Raw genomic sequence first — 22438 nt, forward strand, 5'->3', positions numbered from 1 at the left:
ACATCCAGTGGTCGACTGACTACGAGATGTATTCTCTACATCTTGTGGGTGATTGACCACGAAACTTCCGAGCAAGGGTCTGAAAATCTCGAGAAGGGTTTCGTTAGAAGCGATGTTTGGGGTCACCTTTCGTCTCTGATGAAGAGGGTTCCGACAAAGAAAACACTCACTTTGCAAGAACATTCAGAGAGCAACATAAGAGAAAATAGGAGAGAGAAAGAGCGCCAAAGGGAAAGAGATACAGAAGAAGAGAGAAGGAAAAAAGATAAAAAAGAGAGAGAGAGAGAGAGAGAAGTGGCGGCGGTGGTCTGCGTTGGCGGTGGTCTAAGGTTCGGGAGTGGTGGACAGTGGTCGAAGGTGGTGAGTGGTGGTCGTATGTTGGAGATGATTAAGTGGGAAAAAAAAATAAACAAACCAATTTTTGGACTCAATACAAATTTCTCCCCGGACCAAATCTAATTGATCGATGGCTTTATTCAAATTTAGGATGCTCAAAGCCACGACCCAAACATTTTACGTAAGAGAGACTGAATACTAACACATCTTAGCGATAACAAGTATGCCTATGTCTTAGAGACAAATACAACTAGTTTAAACTTACCTAGCTACTTGGACTACGATATCCCATCAGTAATAATTCTACCGTCGGCTAAAAAATCAAGTATATAATTGTCATGTTAAAATAAAGGTCGATGTTTCAGGGAAATAAGAAATTTTTCCGGGGTAAAACAAATCTAATTTGTTTCTTCCAAACAAGTTTTGGGAAAAGAAAAAAGATTTCTTCTTCCTCCCTCTTCCCTTCACACCACCATTAACTCCCGCGATCATTCTGCCAAGACCATAAACTCTGGTCAGTTCTCTTTCTTTCTTCATCTCTCTCTCTCTCTCTCTCTCTCTCTCTCTCTCTCTCCCTCTCTCTCTCTCCCTCTTTGTCTCCCTCTTTGTCTCTCTCTCTGTCTCTCTATTGATGTATATTCCAGCGAAGGGGAGCCCCCTTCGCCGGAACCTTGTTTGGTTCTACCAGACGAGGTTGTCTGGTAGAATCAAACAGCTTCGTCCGGATCTGAACTCCAGATCCAGGCGAAGCTCGTCTCGATCGGACTCCAGATCCAGACGAAACTCGTTTGGAAAACTAGACAAAGGTATCCTCCATTCGCCGGAATTTAGAGGTTGTCTAGTTTTTCAGGCGAAAGTTTCGGCCGAGGGCCAATTCCCTTCGCCGGAATTTAGGCAGAAGAGGGAGAGAGGGAGAGAGACAGAGAAAGGGGAGAGATAGAAGATGATGAAGTCGCCGGCTGTCGCCGGTAATATTCGGCCGACGACTTATAAGGTGCGTTTGCTTTGAGTTTTTTTTTTTGTTTTCCACCGTCTTCTTCGGAAACCTTTTTTGCTTTCCCAAACGATGGCCAAAATAAAACATAAGGGGCCTTTAGCTCAACGGGCAGGGTGTACCCTCCTTCTAAGAGTAGGAGTTGGTGAGTTAGATCAATGTAGATTAGAGTTTATATTTTTGAATTATCTCATCTAATTTATAAAATTTAAATAAGAATTAACTAGATTTCTTGACATCAGGGACTTATTTATTGTTTATAATCTATGATGGCATGCTGTCTGGTACTTATTAATTCTAAGTACTGTAATAATAATTGTCTATTTTGATATTTTTACTATTTAAGTGTTACTAGTTTATTATGTTTACGATTTAGTTAAACTTAAATGACTAAAATTTATGAATATTTTGTGTCTAAAAACAAAAAAAAACCTGATGATTAGTGAATAGTGAAGGAGGAAAGATGAGAAGATTATACGAGAAAGACTTAAGTGAAGGATAAGGGACGAAGAAACATAGTCTTGCCAAAAGTCATGAAGAAGTTATGCGTTTATCAAATATTTAAGAGTTAATTCCTATATGGCCCCCTACTTTGTGACCAGCTTCCTTTATGGCCCCCTTTTTTTTCGTAAATTCAAATATGACCCCCTATTTTCAGGTAAATGTCATTACTACCCTTCCTAATTCTAAATTTAAAACATTAAAACAAAATTATTTCCACCTCACCCCTCTCTCCCTCCACCTCATCTCACCTTACACCTCACCCTTCTCTCTCTCTCTCCAATTCACCTCTCTCTCTCCAACTCACCTCTCTCTCTCTCTCCAACTCACCTCTCTCTCTCTCTCCAACTCACCTCTCTCTCTCTCTCCAACTCACCTCTCTCTCTCTCTCTCCAACTCACCCCTTTCTTCTCCGGTGAGGTGGCCGGCCGGAAAATTTTCCGGCCGGCCACCTTCAAATTAAAAAAAAAAAAAATTTCTCTCTCCTCTCTCTCTCTCATTTTTTTTTTTTTTTTTTAATCTCTCACCTCTCTCTCTCTCTAAAACTCCGGCGAAGGGGGTTTCCCTTCGCCGGAGGATCTGTTCACGAACAGATCTGTTCGTGAACAGATCCTCCGGCGAAGGGAAACCCCCTTCGCCAGAGTTTTAGAGAGAGAGAGAGGTGAGAGATTAGAAAAAAAAAAAAAAAAATTAGAGAGAGAGAGGAGAGAGAATTTTTTTTTTTTTTTTTTAATTTGAAGGTGGCCGGCCGGAAAATTTTCCGGCCGGCCACCTCACCGGAGAAGAAAGGGGTGAGTTGGAGAGAGAGAGAGAGGTGAGTTGGAGAGAGAGAGGTGATTTGGAGAGAGAGAGAGAAGGGTGAGGTGTAGGGTGAGATGAGGTGGAGGGAGAGAGGGGTGAGGTGGAAATAATTTTGTTTTAATGTTTTAAATTTAGAATTAGGAAGGGTAGTAATGACATTTACCTGAAAATAGGGGGTCATATTTGAATTTACGAAAAAAAGGGGGCCATAATGGAAGCTGGTCACAAAGTAGGGGGCCATATAGGAATTAACTCAATATTTAAGGTTTTTTTTATTACTTCCTCCGACCCAAATTAAAAATCTCGTTTTGAAAATATAAATTTTTTTTTCTTTACTCCTGTCGAATTCTGTGCATCATTTTTGAAATTCAAAGAATTGCAACATGATATTATTTCTCTAATTCAATTACCAAAAGTGACTAATTACTGAAAACTAAAATCCATTCTCATATGCAAATAAGTATTAAAGAGATGAATGTTTTATTTCAACAAAAAAAAAAAAGAGATAAATGTTTATTTTGGTAAAGAAATAAATGAAAAGTAATATGCAATTAAGTAGACGAACATGACTCCTACCATGTTTCATGCAGATTCTTTTTGGATAAACTCTTGACAAATAATGCGTGGCATTGACAAGGACACTTCCTTTCAGTGTTCTTTAAAGTTTGACCTACCCACATTTTCTATTTTTTAATCCCAATTTTTTGGTCGAAGTTTGAATATTTTATGGATTGTTTTTACGTTTTACAATTTGAGATAGCTTGTAGTATTAGAACTACAAGATCAAGATGAGAGGAAAACTATAAGGCTCAAAATTCGGGTCAAAATATCAAATGAAGTCTAACCCGAAATAATAATACAAGATAAATTCAAAAGTTGAAATTACAAAATATTTTTGAAAATTTCTGAACAAAACATAGTTTGCTCTCAACAATTTTGTATTTACTCTCAACAATTTCGTAAATGTATGAACAAATTTGTTTTTGTTCACACATAATTAAGAACATAATTATATATGTTGTCACAGTTTCAAAAGTGTTGTCAACAGTTTCAAAAGTGTTGCCAACAGTTTTAAAAGTGTTGTCAACAGTTTAAAACTTAGGTTTTTTTTTACATTATTATTCCCGAGTGAGTTTTTTTTTCGTATTTGGGCCCAAATTTTAGGCTTTTCTTACATATTTTCCAAGATGTAACATAACTTCTTTATATTTATTTTCACTAGGGATGTACTCGAGTCGAGCCGAGCCGAGTAGTAAGATGTTCAAGCTCAGTTCGTGTATTTGATTGTCGGGCTCGAACTCGAGCTCGGTTCATATAAGTTTGAAAGAGCTCGAGCCCGCATTCTTTTAAACTCGTTTATCAAAATACTTCAAATTAAAACTATCTAAATTATCAAAATACTTTAATGATCATTTGTCACATACAATAATAATGATTAATGATTAATATTCCGATAAGTTTTTAATGGTTGATATTTCATGTACAAGTTTCAATACTAATACGTAATTATGTACTACAATATTATAAGAATATGTTAAACGAGTTGTTTACGAGTAGCTCGTGATACACTAAAGAATGATCAAGCTCGGCTCGTTTACAAAAACGAGCATGATTTTGGGTTCGTGTTAAGCTCGTGCTCGTTAATATTCGAGTCGAGCACGAGCAATAGTCGAGCCGAGCTCGAGCAGCTCGTTAAGAGCTCGGCTCGTGTACACCCCTAATTTTCACATTATTAAAAATTGAGTTATTTCCCAAATGACCCCCAACTTTGTGACCAGCTTCGTGCCTGGCCCCCTACTTTAGCAATAATTCACATATGGGCCCTTTTTTCTGTTATCTTTAATATTCCGTTACTCTCTCTCCATCTCATTTTCTCTCTTTGCCACATCATGATCTTCACCGGCAGGGGTTGTCGGCCGGCGACCGTCAAATTTTTTTCTCTCTCTTTTTAAAAAAAAAAAATTCTCTCCTCTCTCTCTCTAAACTCCGGCGAAGGGGGTTTCCCTTCGCCGGAGGGCTGTTAATCACGAACAGACCCAGATCTGGGTCTGTTCGTGATTAACAACCCCCGGGCGAAGGAAAACCCCAAAATTTTGTTTAGAGAGAGAGAGAAGAGAGAGAAAAAAAAGAAAAAAATTTGAAGGCTGGCGGCCGGAAATTTGGCCGGCCAGCGACCCCTGCCGGTGAAGATGATGATGGGGCGTGCTGAAATGATGTGGCAGAAAGAGAAAATGAGATGGAGGAGAGAGAGTGACAGAATGTTAAAGATAATGGAAAATGAGGGTCATACAGGAATTATTGCTAAAGTAAGAGGCCTGGCAGGAAGCTGGTCACAAAGTTGGGGGCCATTTGAGAAATAACTCTTAAAAATTTAACTTCAAAACTGTGTTATTTCATTGTGGACGGCAATTAAGATGTAATGCTTGGACAAAACTTTCACGCCCAACCCAATACAAAATATTCATCTAGTTAACAAAATGATCACTATCTCTTTCTGCATTTGTTAAGAATATAATTTTTACCAGTTACAGCTATCCCAACGATTTTCAATAAGAAAACTATCCAAACGACCGTGTAAATAAAATTAAAATGATGTATTGTTCTAGTATAACACCAGTCTATTTCGATCATTTTCAAAGTCTAGAGGGCTGATTTGTAACGACACTCCAACAAGGCAACAATAGTGATGATCAACTACAACTACAACTACAACTACGAACTACATAGTGTCTCAACTAAAAAAAAAATACAACCACGAACTACAAAAAGTCACAAGAGAATGATATAACATGAATTAGTTGTACTCCTTTTTCCAAATGAACTTCAACCAAAAGGGTGCGGCTTTCGACTTTGGGATATCATTAAAGTCAGTCTTCTTAAGAGTTTCCGGAGAATAAAGACTTAATCAATCAAAATTGACTGTGGGAGCATCTTTGTTTTAGCCCCAAAAATTTTCTTGAATACTTTTTGCCCCCTAGTCTTCACCTCTCCTCTACAACCGCAACTTCAGACCACCACCACTATTTTGACCACCAATCACCTCAATATATCTCTCTCTCTTTCACTCACTCACTCACTGTCTTTCTCGTTATCTCTTTTTCTCCCTCTCACTGTGTGTGTGTCTTTATATCTCTCACTATCTTATTGTCTCTCTCATTGTTCTGTCGACGGGAAGACCTTGACGAGGATTTCAGACTTCGTGGTCGCTAGGGAACAAAGGTCGTCCACAGAACTCTCCTCGGGGTCTAGTTCCGGCAAAGAGAACACTTCCATTCGTGCGGGGATTCTTAGAGAAAGAGAGAGAGCGTGTGTGTGTGTGAGAGCATGAGAGAGTAAGATTGAGATAGACAGTGAGAGAAAGGGAGCAAATGGAGGGATGGATAGATTTTTTCAATTAGAAAAAAAGAGAGAGGGCCGTGGAGGCTGCATCGGTTTAAGGACCTGTTTGGGAACTTCTACCCGGAGAGCCTCAACAATATCGACATTATCATATTATTTCAAACGCGTCTTTAAGAAATTTGATAAACCTCTTTAGCCAAACAGAAATGATGCTATGCATGGTGGGAATCTCGGCCGTGTGCGCCTACGTGGCGTGCTATCGGGGCATAGCATCTCACGTGTACCAGAATGTTTACGAGGGATTCAAGTTTTCGAAAGTGATCCCTACAAAGTGGTAACTTCTACCCGGATAGTCTCAACAATATCGACATTATCATATTATTTCAAACGCGTCTTTAAGAAATTTGATAAACCTCTCTAGCCAAACAGAAATGATGCGATGCATTGTGGGAATCCCGACCGTGTGCGCCTGTTGGACTAATTAGTTTAATTGTCCTTCTCGAATACACAATTCGATAATGATTCCGCTCGACAAATTATATAATCAAGTAAGTAGAATAACAAGTAATAGTTTTATGACCGAGTCGAGTATTGAATACTCTCTCCTTGAGACGTTATTCGTCCCGCAATGGTGCTAAGTCGGGTTGTATATACGAATCGTCTCCCAGGATAAAACAGTCTTACCTTCTTGAAGCGCAGCACTTCGTTCTTCAAGAAACTTCGAACCAAATAAGTAGAGAACTCTCTTAACTTCTTAGACTTCTTAGACTTCTAATGCAAACTCTAAACTCAGAAAACTAATTGATTTTTCTATATCTAAGATGAAATCTGGATTATGTATATATAGAGATGATTGTGACTATATGGAGAGACATCTATATGGAGAGACATCTATATGGAGAGACATTATCTTAGGGATGTGTCTCTTTTAATTTTAATTCAACCAAGGCAATTGTTCAACTAAACAATGGTTCAAATTGCCAACAGCGCCTAAGTGGCGTGCTATCGGGGCATAGCATCTCACGTGTACCGGAATGTTTGCGAGGGATTCAAGTTTTCGAGAGTGATCCCTACAAATTGGTTCAACTACAAATTGGGTTTGCATAAAAAAAAAGGGATAAAAACCATTCATCACCTAAAAATTCTCTGCTAGCCGAACATAGCTCACATCGACTTTCTCTCCTCATCACCTCATCTTCTTTCTTCACCACCTAGGGCTCTTCTTCATCATTTTTCTTCTTCAAGTAAGGATCCAGATTCTTTATTTTAACTTGTTAACCGTTTCTCCAGGTTTTGTTGCTCTCTTCTCTCTCTACAAATCTAAACTTGTTTAATTTTTCCTAATTTTGTAATGTGATGATTTTGATAGTTCTAAGATTGTTGTGATTACATATTATATTGCTTAGCTTTGCCCTAAGTGTTTAAATTGTTCTGAAATTTGTTCAGATTTGCCCTAGATTTTAATGTAGAGAAAGGAAGAATGTTGAGGTTGATGAAAGGGTACTTTTACCCCTTTTTCATAGAAAACCCTTATTTGTTGTTGAACCACTTTATAGGGATCAATTTCGAAAATCTCGAATCCCTCCTAAACATTCAGATACACGTGTGATGGTATGCCTCGTTGGCGCGCCACGTAGGCGGGATTGGGCGGGATTCCCATCATGCATAGCATCATTTCTGTAGCAAAAAAACCCTAGAATTTCCGCATTATCTTCACCAGCCACCACTACTTTCTTCTTCTTCTTCTTCTGTAGCACCAATCAAGAAATCTCAGTCCTGAGAGACTATCATCGAGGTAATGATGCATCTCACTTTTCTTGTATATAAAGTTAGTAATGGTGGTGGGATATCCCTTCCCTGTGTTGATTAGATGATTCTTTTTTGTTTTCATTTCCAACTTACTCTGTTCCATCTCAATCTTCATTCTAAAATTCACACAATAATGAAAAAGTAGATCCCAAAGCTTTTTCTTTAGGAAATTACACTAAAAGTTGGACCATTTCTTTCTTTTTTGAGGAAAAGGTCTCTCATTTCTTTTTTTCTTGATACTCTTGATAGGATTCTGCAATCGAAATTAGAACTTGGGTTGCTTTTGTATTTGACAAGATACTAGATAGAGAAAGTGGGGACTTGTTATCCTTTTGTTTCTACTTGAATTTTCTTTTTTCATTTTGAAATCTATTCTAATTGGTCATGGTACTAAATTTAATTTTTGGGTTTCTAGAAAGCAGATTTTTCAGCTCTAGGAGGTGATATTTTTTAGAGAGAATTTTTGACAATCATTAAAAATGAGGGCTCTCATTAACCATCACAATCCTTTCATTGGAGCTACAAAATTTGCTCCAAATTCGACAAATATTAGACGAAGGAATAACTTATCAGTAAGAATGGCACTTAAGGAAGATGGACCATCAATAGCTGTTGTGGGTGTTACTGGTGCTGTTGGTCAAGAGTTCTTAAGTGTCCTTTCAGATCGTGATTTTCCTTACCGAAGTATCCGTATGCTTGCTAGTAAACGATCAGCAGGGAAACACCTTACTTTTGAGGACAGAGATTATGTCATTGAGGAATTAAAGCACAATAGCTTTGATGGTATTGACATTGCACTTTTTAGTGCCGGAGGATCGATAAGCAAGGAATTCGGACCTGCTGCTGTGAACTCTGGTTCGATTGTTATTGATAATAGCTCCGCATTTAGAATGGATGAAAATGTCCCCCTCGTTATTCCAGAAGTTAATCCAGATGCTATGTCTCATATTAAACTTCGATCGGGAAAAGGAGCTCTCATTGCTAATCCAAACTGTTCTACTATTATCTGTTTAATGGCAGCCACACCTCTTCATCGCCACGCCAAGGTATGAATTCGAGCTTTTGTGAATTTTGATCTTTAACTTCACGTCTTTCATATGTATTAATATATAAGAATCTAAATATGCGGGTGAGTTTCACATCAGTGAAAAATTACCTAGTTCTTTGGCTGAATGTTTATTCTCGCATCTAGTAGGTGGTACGGATGGTAGTTAGCACGTATCAAGCAGCGAGTGGTGCTGGTGCTGCTGCAATGGAAGAGCTTGAACTACAAACTCGTGAGGTTCTTTCGTTTACTATCTCAATATATTTATCTCAATATGATTGTTATATCCTTTTGATATGCTCATGTTTATCGATTCTTAACTAAATAACCTACTCTTTATTCAACATTAGGTTCTGGAGGGAAAAGAACCAACTTGTAAGATTTTCAATCAACAGGTTCGTCTATTCATATCACATATTTATACTCAATATTTTGGTTTATATTCTTCCAGTCACATTGATATTTTTCCTTTTTCTTTTCCCTAATACTTGTATGCAGTATGCTTTTAATTTGTTTTCACACAATGCACCTGTTCTCTCAAATGGGTACAATGAAGAGGAAATGAAGTTGGTGAAGGAGACCAGAAAAATCTGGGTAGGTGATGAAATTGAATCTTATACTCTCTTCATTTGGATTTACTCATTATTTAAGTATAATGTAAAATATATTACCATTTTCTTAATTGCAGAATGACAACGATGTCAAGGTGACCGCCACGTGTATACGAGTTCCTGTGATGCGTGCACATGCCGAAAGTGTGAATCTTCAATTTGAGACTCCAGTTGATGAGGTATAAACCTTCGCAAATGATACATATCTTTATTAAAACAAAAATCTCATGGAACAAAACTCTACTTGAGGAAGACCTTAGTTTTGTGGTTGTGGATAGAGCCAAAAGATGCCTTCAAATCTCGAATACCTCCCAATAATGTGTATTAAATGGAACAAAGTAGGGTAGAGTTTTCTTTCTTATGGTTTATGAGTAGATTTTATCTTTTTAATTGTCTTAAAATTGTTAACTGTTCAGAACACAGCACGGGATATTCTCAAGAAAGCTGCCGGAGTAGTTGTTATTGATGACCGATCTTCTAATCGCTTCCCTACACCACTTGAGGTACTTCTCAAACACACTCGTCTCTCCTCTCTCACTCATGTTTTAGTCACTGGTTTCTTGAAAGAGATTTATCTTGGCTTCTAGGTATCAAACAAAGATGATGTTGCAGTTGGTAGAATTCGTCGAGATCTATCACAAGATGGAAATCATGGGTAAGATAGATAAATCCTTCAAGCCAATCTACATATCTGTCATTCACTTAATATACCAGTTTGATTCTTAAGAACTGTAAACTCGGTAAACAGGTTGGACATTTTTGTTTGTGGTGATCAAATACGCAAAGGAGCTGCTCTCAATGCAATACAGATTGCCGAGTTGTTGTTGTAGTCTTATTTTATGAGATTCTTTTCTAGGTGTGTGCACTTCAGAAATGAATAATCAAGAGTGGTTGGAATCTGCAATTTTCAAGTTAACCGGCGGGTATTTTTGTTTATCAGATCGCTTGTAGTCACAAAATGTTTTGGAAGTTTGAGCAGTTTTGAGATCGGATATTTGCTAAATTTTGGACGTATTTATTTTGCACCGGACGTGAAGGTCTAAAAAGAATGTTGTCATGGATGTGTTTTTTGTTTCTTTTTGAGGGAGGAATGAATATATAAAGAATCATGAAATGATTTCATTCTAATGTTTTCATATTCTTATCCCTATAATCATCAAGTCCATGAGAACCAAATATTTTTTTCTTTTTCCTATGGTGGCAAATTCTTTTGTGGCAAACAGTAATATGATATTTACAAAAAATTGAAAAAATAGAAAAGAGGACAATAGACAAAAGTTCAGGACTAGTTATGGAAATTCAAAATAGTTATGGAAAATTAAAGCATATCCTTGGTTAAGAGGGCTAAATGGAGTTCTTTTTATCCCCTCTTGTGCAGTAAAGTTAACATACTCAAAAGGCATCAGTAGATATTTACGCTACAGCACTTCTTATCTCTTCTAGACCATTGGTTTTGTTTGTCTGGTAAAAGAAAAGAAAATCAGCAACTTCACTCATATATCTCTTGCGGATCCACTCCTCCCCCCACCCTCTCTCTCTCTCTCTCTCTCTCAACCATCTTACCAAGAAGTAGCTAAATCTATGGATGTGCCCATCTTCCTCCACCTTCAAGGTATTATAGGCTTATTAGCTTTGGTATCCTTCCTTTTTTATCTAATAAAGCTTTCATTAAGGTGTTATAAGGCTAACCAAGTGAGACGTCTGCCCGAGGCTACCGGTGCATGGCCTATAGTCGGGCATCTTCCCCAACTAGTAGGATCTCGGCCTCTGTTTAGAGTTTTAGGAGATATGGCTGACAAGTTTGGACCTATCTTCATGGTCCGGTTCGGGGTATACTCAACTGTAGTTGTAAGTAGTTGGGAAATGGCAAAGGAATGCTTCACCTCCAATGACAAGTTCCTCGCTAGTCGTCCATCTAGTGCTGCTGGCACTTACATGGCATATGACTATGCTATGTTTGGTTTAGCCTTTTACGACCCATATTGGCGTGAGATTCGTAAGATATCTACCCTCCAATTACTCTCGCCTCGACGCCTTGAGTTGCTCAAGGATATCCCTCACACTGAGATTGACATTTTCATCAAAGGATTGTACCGAATTTGGGAAGAAACCCAACCTAGAAAGGACTCAGTTAAGTTGGAAATGAGGCAGTTATTTGGGTATTTGACCTTGAACATTGTATTGAACTTAGTTGTAGGAAAGAGAGTTTGCAAGTATGGTGATTCTACTGATGAGGATGGGGAAGAAAATGAAGGTCAAAAACTCTATAAGTTAATAAATGAGTTCTTCAAACTATCTGGGATTTCAACTGCTTCGGACACTCTTCCGTTCCTAAGCTGGTTTGATTTGGATGGACAAAAAAAAAACATGAAAAAGGTAGCCAAGGAGATAGACGAAGTTGCCGAAAAGTGGCTTCAAGATAAGAAGTTGAGTTTGTTGTTGTCTAGAAGCAGCAAGCTCAACAGTGGTGAGGGTGATGGTAACGACTTCATGGACGTGTTGATATCTGTCCTCCCAGATGATGATGAAGAAGGTCCTCTTTTCATTAAACACAGTCGAGATACTGTTATTAAAGCCACCACTCTTGTAAGTACTCTTTTTTTTTTTTATTATTGTCCAAAAAGGTCCCATATATGTGCAGAGTTTTGGATTTAGGGCATGACTTTGCTTTTTTGAGTTTGGGTTATAGAGTCACGTTGAACCATTAAGTTGAGGTTAATTCTTCGAGCTTGAGTCACAAATCGTTAAGTTAACGTTAATAGAGATGATGTTAACTGTTAAGGTTTATGTATTGATGCAGAATATGATTTTAGCAGCCTCAGATTCCACATCTGTTTCTTTGACATGGGCCCTGTCCTTATTACTCAACGACAAGCGGGTCTTAAACAAGGCTCAAGACGAGCTAGACACAAAAGTCGGCAGAGACAGACGAGTAGAAGTCAAAGACATTGGAAACTTAGTCTACCTCCAAGCTATTGTCAAGGAAACCTTTCGAATGTACCCAGCAGGTCCACTTTCAGTACCCCATGAAGCCACTGAAGACTGCAATATCGGTGGGTACCAAGTAAAGGCTGGCACCCGCGTATTGACGAACGTATGGAAGTTGCATCGTGATCCACGAGTGTGGTCAAATCCATCCGAGTTCAGGCCAGAGAGGTTTCTTGACGGTGAAGGTGAGGGTAGCAAGATGGATTTTAGGGGTCAACATTTTGAGTATATACCGTTTGGGTCTGGAAGAAGGATGTGCCCAGGGATCAACTTTGCAATGCAGATCCTTCACATGACATTGGCACGATTTTTACAAGCATATGACTTGAGCTCACCGTCTTCATCCTCCGTGGATATGACTGAAGATTCAGGATTGATTATGCCCAGAGCAAATCCACTTGAAGTACTACTTTCCCCACGCCTTCCTCTTCCACTTTATGATTATTGAGTATTATGATTATGTAGAGACGTCGGCTAAAAAATAAAACGGACTATACTATTCCACGTATGAACAATTAGACTAATTCTCACTTTCTGTATTAAAGAATCTATCTATAAATAAATCGATGTATATTTTGATACATGAACATGCAACAATGAGCTTACACAATGGTTTCAGTTATTGAATTCACAGACAACTAAGGAATCCCATAAGATATCTAAACACCATGATTCAAATGGATGTAATGTACAAGCAGAAACAGAAAAAGAAAAAGGAACAAATGACACGCAAAGACGGATCTAAGATTTGGAGATAGGAGAGCGAAGTTATATACAAAACGATCTCTTTTTCCAAAAATTAATAACTAACGAAAGAAAAATTATCGACACAAATACGTTATAGAGTATTATGGATGTCAGGAGCGGAGTCCAAATTTTAAGTTAGACAGAGCTGACCATAAATTAATACGGTATAAGAAGTACGAAGTGAATAGGTTTGAACCTAAGATCTTTTAGGCCCTCTACCAAAGGGAAAACCACTAAGCTACCACTAATTTATTTATTTATTATAGACTAATTCATATACATACATATGTATACATAATTTTATTTTCTTTTATTTTCTAACTATAATTAATGAATTTCATAAAAAAAAAAACTATAATTAATGAAAAATATGCTGCAACACCCGACGCATCCCCTGGATCCACCCCGTGTGACGCATACCCAAATAATGCAGAAGAGATACTTGCTATAGAATTTCGAAGTATATTATTAATTATGAGGTCTTAGAGCATCTCCACGCGACACTGAAGAATTCTTTTTAAAAGTCCTAGATATCAAGTGTCACTTATGATATTTTTTCCTAATTAGTAAAATAAAGATTTTCTATTTTCGGAGATCTCGATCTCTAAAATAATACTATTTAATCCATATGTCACTTTAAATTTAATAGAAAAAATGTGAAAAAATATTCTTTTTTACTAGTTTAAACTTTGAAGTTTGATTTGTTGGTACTCACAACCACATAAAATGACACTCTACATCTAGAGCCTCTAAAATAATTACCTCAAAGTCTAAAAATCCTATGTGACACTAAGTTTTGAGTTTGAATGTCACATTAGTGATCCAATGGAAAACTGAAAAAGATCACTAATTGTCTTATTTGTTAAGTCTCAATTGAGATTATGGAAGATATTCTTCCTATTACTTCAATAGAACTGGTGAAGTTAGGGGTGCTTGGGGCGGGATTCAGACGAAAAAGTCTGTAGTGGCTATTAAGATTTAAATTGTTTACCACACATGGCCCTAAACCACCGTGGCATTGTTGGAACATTTGGAGAAGAATTTTGTGCCTCACTACGGGATTACAAGAACTGGAGGTCGAACACATATACCGAGAGTCGAATGGAGCTGCAGATATGTTAACTAATTCGAACACGACACACACACATGAAGAACTCCACCAGACGAGTTTCACCGAGGAGTTACACGATATCCGTGAGGATAAAGAATGAAAATTGTATTTAAGAATTAAGTAGTCTCTTTTATTCTTATTTAATTGGGTCTGAGCCCTCTCTCAATGTACCGTTTCAAAAAAAAAAGGAAGAAAAAGATTTAAATTGTTTCTGCAATATCAGTTTTGAAAGAGAAGTTTGAGAATAATTTTTTCTTTCTAGTTACACACCATTTCATTCTTCGTTATTCAAACACGAATAAAAAAATACTTATAAAATTTTGCCAACTGCATAGACAATTCCTTAAGAAACAGTAAAAAGAGAAAGAGCGAGACAGAGACAAATTGTTTAGAAAGAGAGAGAAGCAGAGAGTTTAGAGAGAGAAAAAGAGATGTCCGGTGAGTGATTAAAAAATGAGTGTAATTTTAGGAGCTTTTCTTGGGCAACCTGTCAATTTAACATAACGAAGAATGGTAATTTCTCTCACTGAATTTTGCATAGAGCTGCTAACCAGTCACCCAGACTCAAAGGTAAGTCGACGAATGACAGGGATAGCTTTGCAGACATCTAGAATGGTATTCTAAAAAATGCAAGAATTTCTGCCCTCTCAAATATTCCAAAAAGCTGAGATGGAGGATTAGAAACCCATGTTAACAATGATCAACATGAAGAATTTAAATACAAGAGACGAAAGAAAAGAAAAATTTGAGAAACAAATCATCCAAGATCCTTATATTTAATTATGCCCCAAAAAGAAGTCCAAATAGCTCCCCCCCTCTCCGCTCCTTTTCCTATCTCTCTCTTCCTCCTACAAGATGACCCCCTGTTGATGTATTAGGGTTCCCCTTTTATGCCTTGCACAACCCGTTTCACGAGGTGATGTAGAACGCAGCGGAATTTAAGAATAAAGTAAACTAATACGAAGAACGATAAAATAACAATTAAATAACTCTAAATAACTGTAAACTCGATTAAACTTGATTAAGTTTTCTCTTCAACATGGAAATAATGGACAAACTAGATATCCTTTTATAGGATTCTGGACTTTCCTAGATAGACTTGAATTAGACTTTCCTAAATAAATAAAATACTGCAACTTCCTAAATAACTAGACTCAAATCTGGACTTTTCCAATTATTGGAAATACTAAAATAACATAATTTCCTAAACCTAAATTCTCTAATAATCATACTAAAATTGGGACTTCCTAAAGCTACTCTCCATGGCCGGATGGCTCATGACCCGGTTTAGTCATGGAAAAAGCCTCCACGCCGGGTGCCCCTGCATCAGCATCCCCTTCTCCCAAGAGGTTCGTCTCGAACCGTTTGATGAAGAAAATAACGTAATGCACCAGCAAACGGTGAACTCTGTTATGGCGATCCGTAATTCCCACTTTGTTCAACATTTGCCGGAATTTCGAAGAAGAATAAGGACCAAAACACCTTCATACCGAATCCAACGTTGCAAAGATCCTCGGAGAATCGATCTTAGAGAATATAGGTCCAATAATTTTCTACATCTCTTAACCTTTTCCTTCTCAAGATTAGCTTTCTCTTCGTCTATTTTCTTAAACTTTCTTGCTACTTCATCCAAAGTGTTCGAAACTTTCGACTGTAATTCTACTTCACTCTTTTCCATTACAGATATGGTGGTTTTAAGCTTTTCAACTTCCTTTTGTAAGTCATCCATCTTCATCTTCAGATTAGTTCCCTGTTCATTAATCTCTTCCTTCTCTCTAACAAGTTCATCTTTCTCTCTCTTCAGATTCTCAATTGATTTCAAGGAATCAATCAACTTTCCATCAACTAAATCTTTCTCCTTAATCAAAGATTGAATATTCATTTCCCTAACTTTTCCTTCCTCAATAAGTATTTCTTTCTCTTTCTCTAATTGATTCAGTTTCTCCTGAATTTCTAATCTAATTTTATCAAGTTCAATGAAATTTGATTTCAAAGTTTTAGATTCAATTACCTGAATATCGAGATTCTTCTGGATCAAATTCATCTCACGAACAACAACTTCAGAAGAACTTCGTTCACGACCTAACTCTCCATTGACGATATCAAGCTGCTTCTGCAATTTCTTGATCTCAACATCTCGATCAATCTTTTCTTTCTCTAGATTACAAAACTTCATCTCCATGTCTGATTTCTGTTCGAGAATTCGATTATTAATCTTCCAGATCCGCTTGATTTCATTCTGAGATTCTTCATTACTCTTCTCCAAATCATTCACTAAATTTCTCAATCTATCTTCTTCTTTTTGCCTCTTCTCACGATCGTTATTCACTTCAATTCTGTCATCACTGAACTCATTATTCACCTCAATAACCTCTTTGATTTTCTCATTTAATTGATCGTTCAGTTCTTTAGCTTCTTCATTCATCTGTTCCTCTAACGCAACTTCATTCACTAGGGTTAAGTTATGTTTAATCTCAGCTTCCATAGCTTTATCTTGAAGAATCTTCTTCTCTTCCTTTAATCTTTGATTCTCAGCTATAAATAGTTCGATTTCAATTTCAAGATCACTTTTAGATTTCATAAGAGTACTAACCTGATCACGTCGCTCCTTTGTTTCTTTCAAAAGGATATTATTAAGAGTTTTCAAGCTCGTAATCTTCTCCAATGGATTATTATTCTCCTTTGTTATTTTAGGTTTTCCTTCGTTCGTAGTTTGTGATGAAGTAATTGCGTAAATACCTATAGCTTCAACTTCTTCGTACGTTTCTTTTTCTTCTTGTTCTTCTTCTTCGTCGACTTGAACATCGTTGTGAGCGTCTTCTTCAACTTCTTTGTGTTCTTCTCTTTCTTCTTCCTTATTGAAAGTTAAAATAGACGATGAATATGGTTGACGTATTATTGTTTTGATGTCGTTCACCACATGTTGATCCTTAACTAAATCGGGTAATAGCGATGGAACTGTTTTCAAAAAAAGACGGTTGTGGTTGTTGTGGTGGTGAATAGGAAAGAGAAGATGATTGTGTTGGTGGTGGAGGTGAATACGGTTGTATAAGAGGTGGTGAATACGGTGCCGGTGTAAAATAAGAGTACGAAGGTTGCGGTGGTGGTGGTGATTGTGGTGAATAATAAGTGTATGAAGGTAGAGGTGGTGAAAACGGTTGTGAATAATAAGAGTACGGAGGTGGTGTAGAAGAAGAATATGGATGTGAAGCTGTATAAGACAATGGTGGGGGTGGTGACGGTGATGATGAATACGGTTGTGGAGGGGTTTCTCGTTCGATTTCTCCCGGATTCCAATGATAGTTGTACGAGTCGTTATTCACATATAAACATGAAGAACATGAGCATTGATTCGTTATCTCTTGATGAGTATAATTTGATTGAATATAATCATCTTGACGAATATAATACGATTGATACTGATGTAACTGGTCTGGAAAAAAATTTCCAGAATCATTAGCCAAAAACTTTGGTGGCTCTGAATACCACATGATGTAGAACGCAGCGGAATTTAAGAATAAAGTAAACTAATACGAAGAACGATAAAATAACAATTAAATAATTCTAAATAATTGTAAACTCGATTAAACTTGATTGGGTTTTCTCTTCAACATGGGAATAATGGACAAACTAGATATCCTTTTATAGGATTCTGGACTTTCCTAGATAGACTTGAATTAGACTTTCCTAAATAAATAAAATACTGCAACTTCCTAAATAACTAGACTCAAATCTGGACCTTTCCAATTATTGGAAATACTAAAATAACATAATTTCCTAAACCTAAATTCTCTAATAATCATACTAAAATTGGGACTTCCTAAAGCTACTCTCCATGGCCGGATGGCCCATGGCCCGGTTTAGTCATGGAAAAAGCCTCCACGCCGGGTGCCCCTGCATCACGAGGGTAAGAAAAAATCCCTTAATTTATGCTACTGATCTTCACCAAAACCTAATGCCTGGGATTATTATTTTTGTCGCTTACTTTTGTCTGTGGTTATCGAATAGATCTAAACTTCTATCCGAACTCCTTAACATTTTCACTTCCACCCTGTTTCGCAATTCAATTGCGATCATTTGTTGGATTAGCTCGGTATTTATGCTCTTGCTATGACAACGATCCCAACCAGGTGTTTGACTCGTTTCTTTTGTTTAAGATTCGAGTGAGCATGGTCTCTTTGTTTGGAGAATACTAGTGGGATAATTCGGAATCAGTTGTTGGTTCCTCCTTGCAAATATCCTCATTTCTTTTAAGAATTTTAGGTGTTTGTTTTATCCATCTTCAATGTTACAGGACGTTAGGTACGAGTTTCATCTTTCTATCAACAAGGAGGAACCTTAAGATCAAATTCTATTTAATAATCAAGATGAGCTGTCGGATGTGCGGGCTGCGGAATGAAGAATAGTTTATAGATCGAAGATATTTTATGCAATTCTTCATTTATGAAATTTGATGTTTATTTTTGTGATGTTAACTATTTTGTAGTTTAATGCATTTCGATTTCAACAAAAAAAAATTCCCAAAATTGAACAAATTGATATTAAGTCAACACTTGCTTGCCCAAAAATGTGGCAATTAAGCAACCTCCAAACATTTTTCAAAAAGAAATAAGTGCCCACCTGAATCAACGACCACTACGGCCAAGTTGGTTTTCAAATTAATTGAATAGGACCCGTCTTCAACTAGAATGTGGGTAGTGGCTGGGAATCATGTGGATAGGTAACAAAAGTTCATTTATTCATGGACCGGATCCTCTCGGTTGACCGAGTGGAAAAATGTCAGTGGATCTTAATAAGTTCTTATCGCTTCTTGCACAATAAAGTTAACTCACTCGGTGGAAGCAGTTTATCACCCAAAATATCTCATGTAATTTAGGCACTAAATAAAGTAGATGTTGTCGGACTTTAGACCTCTTTAATTATTGGTTTAACTTAAACGGTTATCGTGCTTATCACATCTTAATGATGTGTCAATGCCTTGTAACGACTAACTAAGATCGTAGTCGATTAACTCAGTAGAAGGCAGCGAGGTTTTGTTTGTTTTGTAAATGAGAGATGAAGGTGTGATTGATCTCTTCTAGATGATAGGTTTTGTTTGTTCTGTAAAAGAAAGGTTTTGTTTGTTTTGTAAAAAAGAGAGAGAAAGGTGCGATTGATCTCTAGGCTTTGTTTGTTTAGTAAAAGAAAAGTTTTGTTTGCTTTGTAAAAGAAGGAAAATAAACTCAGCAGCCTCACTCATTTTATCTCTACCATATATATACCCTTCCTGCCTCTCATTGAACTATCCTACCAAAAAGTAGCTAAATCTATGGATATGCCCATTTCCCTCCAACTTCAGAGTATTGTAGGCTTATTAGCTTTCATATCCTTCTTCTTTTATCTAATAAAGCCCTTATTAAGGTCTTATAAGGTTACCCAAGTGAGATGTCCGCCGGAGGCTACCGGTTCATGGCCTATAGTCGGTCATCTTCCTCAACTAGTAGGATCTCAACCTCCGTTTAGAGTTCTGGGAGATATGGCTGACAAGTTTGGACCTATCTTCATGGTCCGGTTGGGGGTATGTCCAACTCTAGTTGTAAGTAGTTGGGAAATGGCAAAGGAATGCTTCACCTCCAATGACAAGTTCCTCGCTAGTCGTCCATCTAGTGCTGCTGGCACTCACATGACATATGACCATGCTATGTTTGCCATTGCCTTTTACGACCCATATTGGCGTGAGATTCGTAAAATATCTACCTCCCAACTACTTTCCCCTCGACCCTTTGAGTTGCTCAAGCATATCCCTCACAGTGAGATCAACATTTTCATCAAAGGGTTGTACCAAACTTGGGAAAAAGTCCATCTTAGAAATGATTCAGTTAAGGTGGAAATGGAGCAATTATTTGGGTATTTGACCTTGAACATTACATTGAACTTAGTTGTAGGAAAGAGAGTTTGCAACTATGGTGATTCTTCTCATGATGATGGAGAAGAAAATGAAGGTCGAAGACTCTATAAGGTGATAAGTGAGTTCTTCAAACTATGTGGGGTTTCAACTATTTCAGACGCTCTTCCGTTCCTAAGCTGGTTTGATTTGGATGGACAACAAAAGAACATGAAAAAGGTAGCCAAGGAGATAAACTTAGTTGCCGAAAAATGGCTTCAAGATAAGAAGACAAGTTCATTGCTATCTAGAAGCAGCAAGCACAACAATGGCGAGGGCAATGGCAACGACTTCATGGATGTGTTGATATCTGTCCTTCCAGATGATGATGCAGAAGGTCCTCTCTTTACCAAACATAGTCGAGATACTGTTATAAAAGCCACCGCCCTTGTAAGTATTGTTTTTTTGTTATTGTTCGAAAGGGTCGCATAGAAGTGTTGAGTTTTGGATTTAGGTCATGACTTCTTCTTTTTCGAGTTTGGGTTACAGACTCACGTTAGATCGCTAAGTTTATGTTAATATTTGGGGAAGGTTTAAAGACGCCTTCTTGTAGTGTTATTGGGGCCTCCCGGTTAGTGGCACGCTTCATATTTGAGGAAGTTGCTAAAAGCGCCTCTTCTCAAAACATAAACTCCCACACTTTTTCAGCTTAAAATTGGTGGACTTTAGCCAATTTGTTACAAAATCAGCTCAAGTCTGTCGAATCCAAAAGGGCCGAGAACTGTTGAATACAACTCAAATCGGAGGATTAGGGTTGAATTTTATTACAAATTTTGGCTCAAGACCATTGAATTCAACTCTAATTAACTATAGAACATTGGTGTTGAATTCGATAGACTTTGAGCCGAATTCTGTAACAAAAATCGGTCTGAGTCGACAAATTTCAACTCAAAACATTGGAGTTGAATTCAATGGACTTTGGATCGAATTCTGTCACATAATTCAACGACAACCGATTCGGGGGCACCTATAACCAAATACAGTGAAATTAAATCTGCAAAGTCAAAGGGGGTGTGAGGGGCGTTAGTAACACTTACGGGGAAGGCGCCTTAAAACTTCCCTCATATTTTTTTTTGTTATCTATAATGATAATGTTTCTGTATTGATGCAGAATATGATTGTAGCCGCCACAGACACAACATCTGTTTCTTTGACATGGGCACTCTCCTTATTACTCAACGACAAAAGAGTCTTAAAAAAGGCTCAAGACGAGCTCGACACAAAAGTTGGCAGGGACAGAGGCATAGAAGACAAAGACATCAAAAACTTAGTCTACCTCCAAGCTATTATCAAGGAAACATTGCGAATGTACCCAGCAGCTCCACTTTTAATACCCCATGAAGCCATCGAAGACTGCAATATTGGTGGGTACCAAGTAAAGGCAGGCACCCGCGTGTTGATGAACGTATGGAAGTTGCATCGTGACCCACGAGTATGGTCAAATCCATCTGAGTTCAGGCCAGAGAGGTTTCTTGACAATGAAGGTGAAGGCAGCAAGATGGATTTTAGGGGTCAACATTTTGAGTATATGCCGTTTGGGTCTGGAAGAAGGATGTGCCCAGGGATAAGCTACGCAATTCAGATCCTTCACATGACATTGGCACGCTTACTACAAGCATTTGACTTGAGCTCTCCTTCTTCATCTTTGGTAGACATGACTGAAGAAGGTTCAGGATTGACTATGCCTAGAGCCACTCCACTTGAAGTACTACTTTCCCCGCGCCTTCCCCACTCACTTTATGATTATGTAGAGACGTCAGCTAAAAAATGAAAGAGACTATATTATTCCACATATGAACAATTAGACGTTTGTATAAGCGCACTATATTCTTGTTTCTTGTTTTAAAGAATCTATCTATAAATAAACCAATGCATAGTTTGATACATGAAAATGCAACAATAAGCTTACAATGGCTTCAGAAATCCAACTCACAAACAATTAAGGGATTCTATTAAGATATCTAGACACCATGATTCAAATGGATTTAATGAATAAGCACAAACATAAAAAAAAAGGAACAAATGACACATACCCAAATAATGATGAAAGTCTCTGAAGCTTCTATATTGTTGGAGCAGTTGTCACAGCTTCTTCCTTGCGTTCCTTCATTCTCTTAAGTGTGATAGAAGAACTTCAAAGTATTTATTTGTAGTAAAACCGGAAAAAGAAGAACGATGAAACCGGTGAGTACTTTAACTTACTTCTAGAGCTTTTCGTGCTTCTTTTTCTATC

General features: G+C 37.5%; 3 protein-coding genes across 8 annotated transcripts; all 3 read left to right on the forward strand.

The window, feature by feature from the left end:
• Nucleotides 1-6876: 6876 nt before the first annotated feature.
• LOC147563595 (uncharacterized) lies at nt 6877-10564 on the forward strand. 6 transcript variants are annotated; one of them, XM_086639010.1, is made up of 10 exons: nt 7078-7766; nt 8196-8826; nt 8976-9062; nt 9176-9220; nt 9324-9419; nt 9514-9615; nt 9853-9939; nt 10024-10091; nt 10185-10271; nt 10303-10497. In XM_086639010.1, the coding sequence occupies exons 2-9, from the start codon at nt 8260-8262 to the stop codon at nt 10264-10266; spliced, it is 1134 nt and encodes a 377-aa protein (XP_086495136.1). In that variant the 5' UTR covers nt 7078-7766; nt 8196-8259; the 3' UTR covers nt 10267-10271; nt 10303-10497. The 6 variants fall into 6 exon arrangements, with proteins under 6 accessions (XP_086495109.1, XP_086495099.1, XP_086495130.1 ...); XM_086638983.1 differs by having other exon boundaries at nt 6877-7215; nt 10185-10564; XM_086638973.1 differs by having other exon boundaries at nt 7056-7766; nt 10185-10564.
• Nucleotides 10565-10883: 319 nt separating this feature from the next.
• Nucleotides 10884-13005, forward strand: LOC147563596 (cytochrome P450 CYP82D47-like). Its single transcript, XM_086638960.1, has 2 exons — nt 10884-12022; nt 12237-13005. Exons 1-2 carry the CDS (start codon nt 11018-11020, stop codon nt 12870-12872), a joined length of 1641 nt encoding a protein of 546 aa, XP_086495086.1. The 5' UTR covers nt 10884-11017; the 3' UTR covers nt 12873-13005.
• Nucleotides 13006-19400: 6395 nt separating this feature from the next.
• LOC147563597 (cytochrome P450 CYP82D47-like) lies at nt 19401-22089 on the forward strand. The gene is made up of 2 exons (XM_086639022.1): nt 19401-20595; nt 21317-22089. The coding sequence occupies exons 1-2, from the start codon at nt 19591-19593 to the stop codon at nt 21974-21976; spliced, it is 1665 nt and encodes a 554-aa protein (XP_086495148.1). The 5' UTR covers nt 19401-19590; the 3' UTR covers nt 21977-22089.
• Nucleotides 22090-22438: the final 349 nt, after the last annotated feature.

Source organism: Eschscholzia californica, unplaced genomic scaffold (assembly GCF_041429995.1).
Source record: "Eschscholzia californica isolate CP2 unplaced genomic scaffold, dmEscCali1.0.p SCAF_1, whole genome shotgun sequence".
Taxonomy (NCBI): Eukaryota; Viridiplantae; Streptophyta; class Magnoliopsida; order Ranunculales; family Papaveraceae; genus Eschscholzia; species Eschscholzia californica.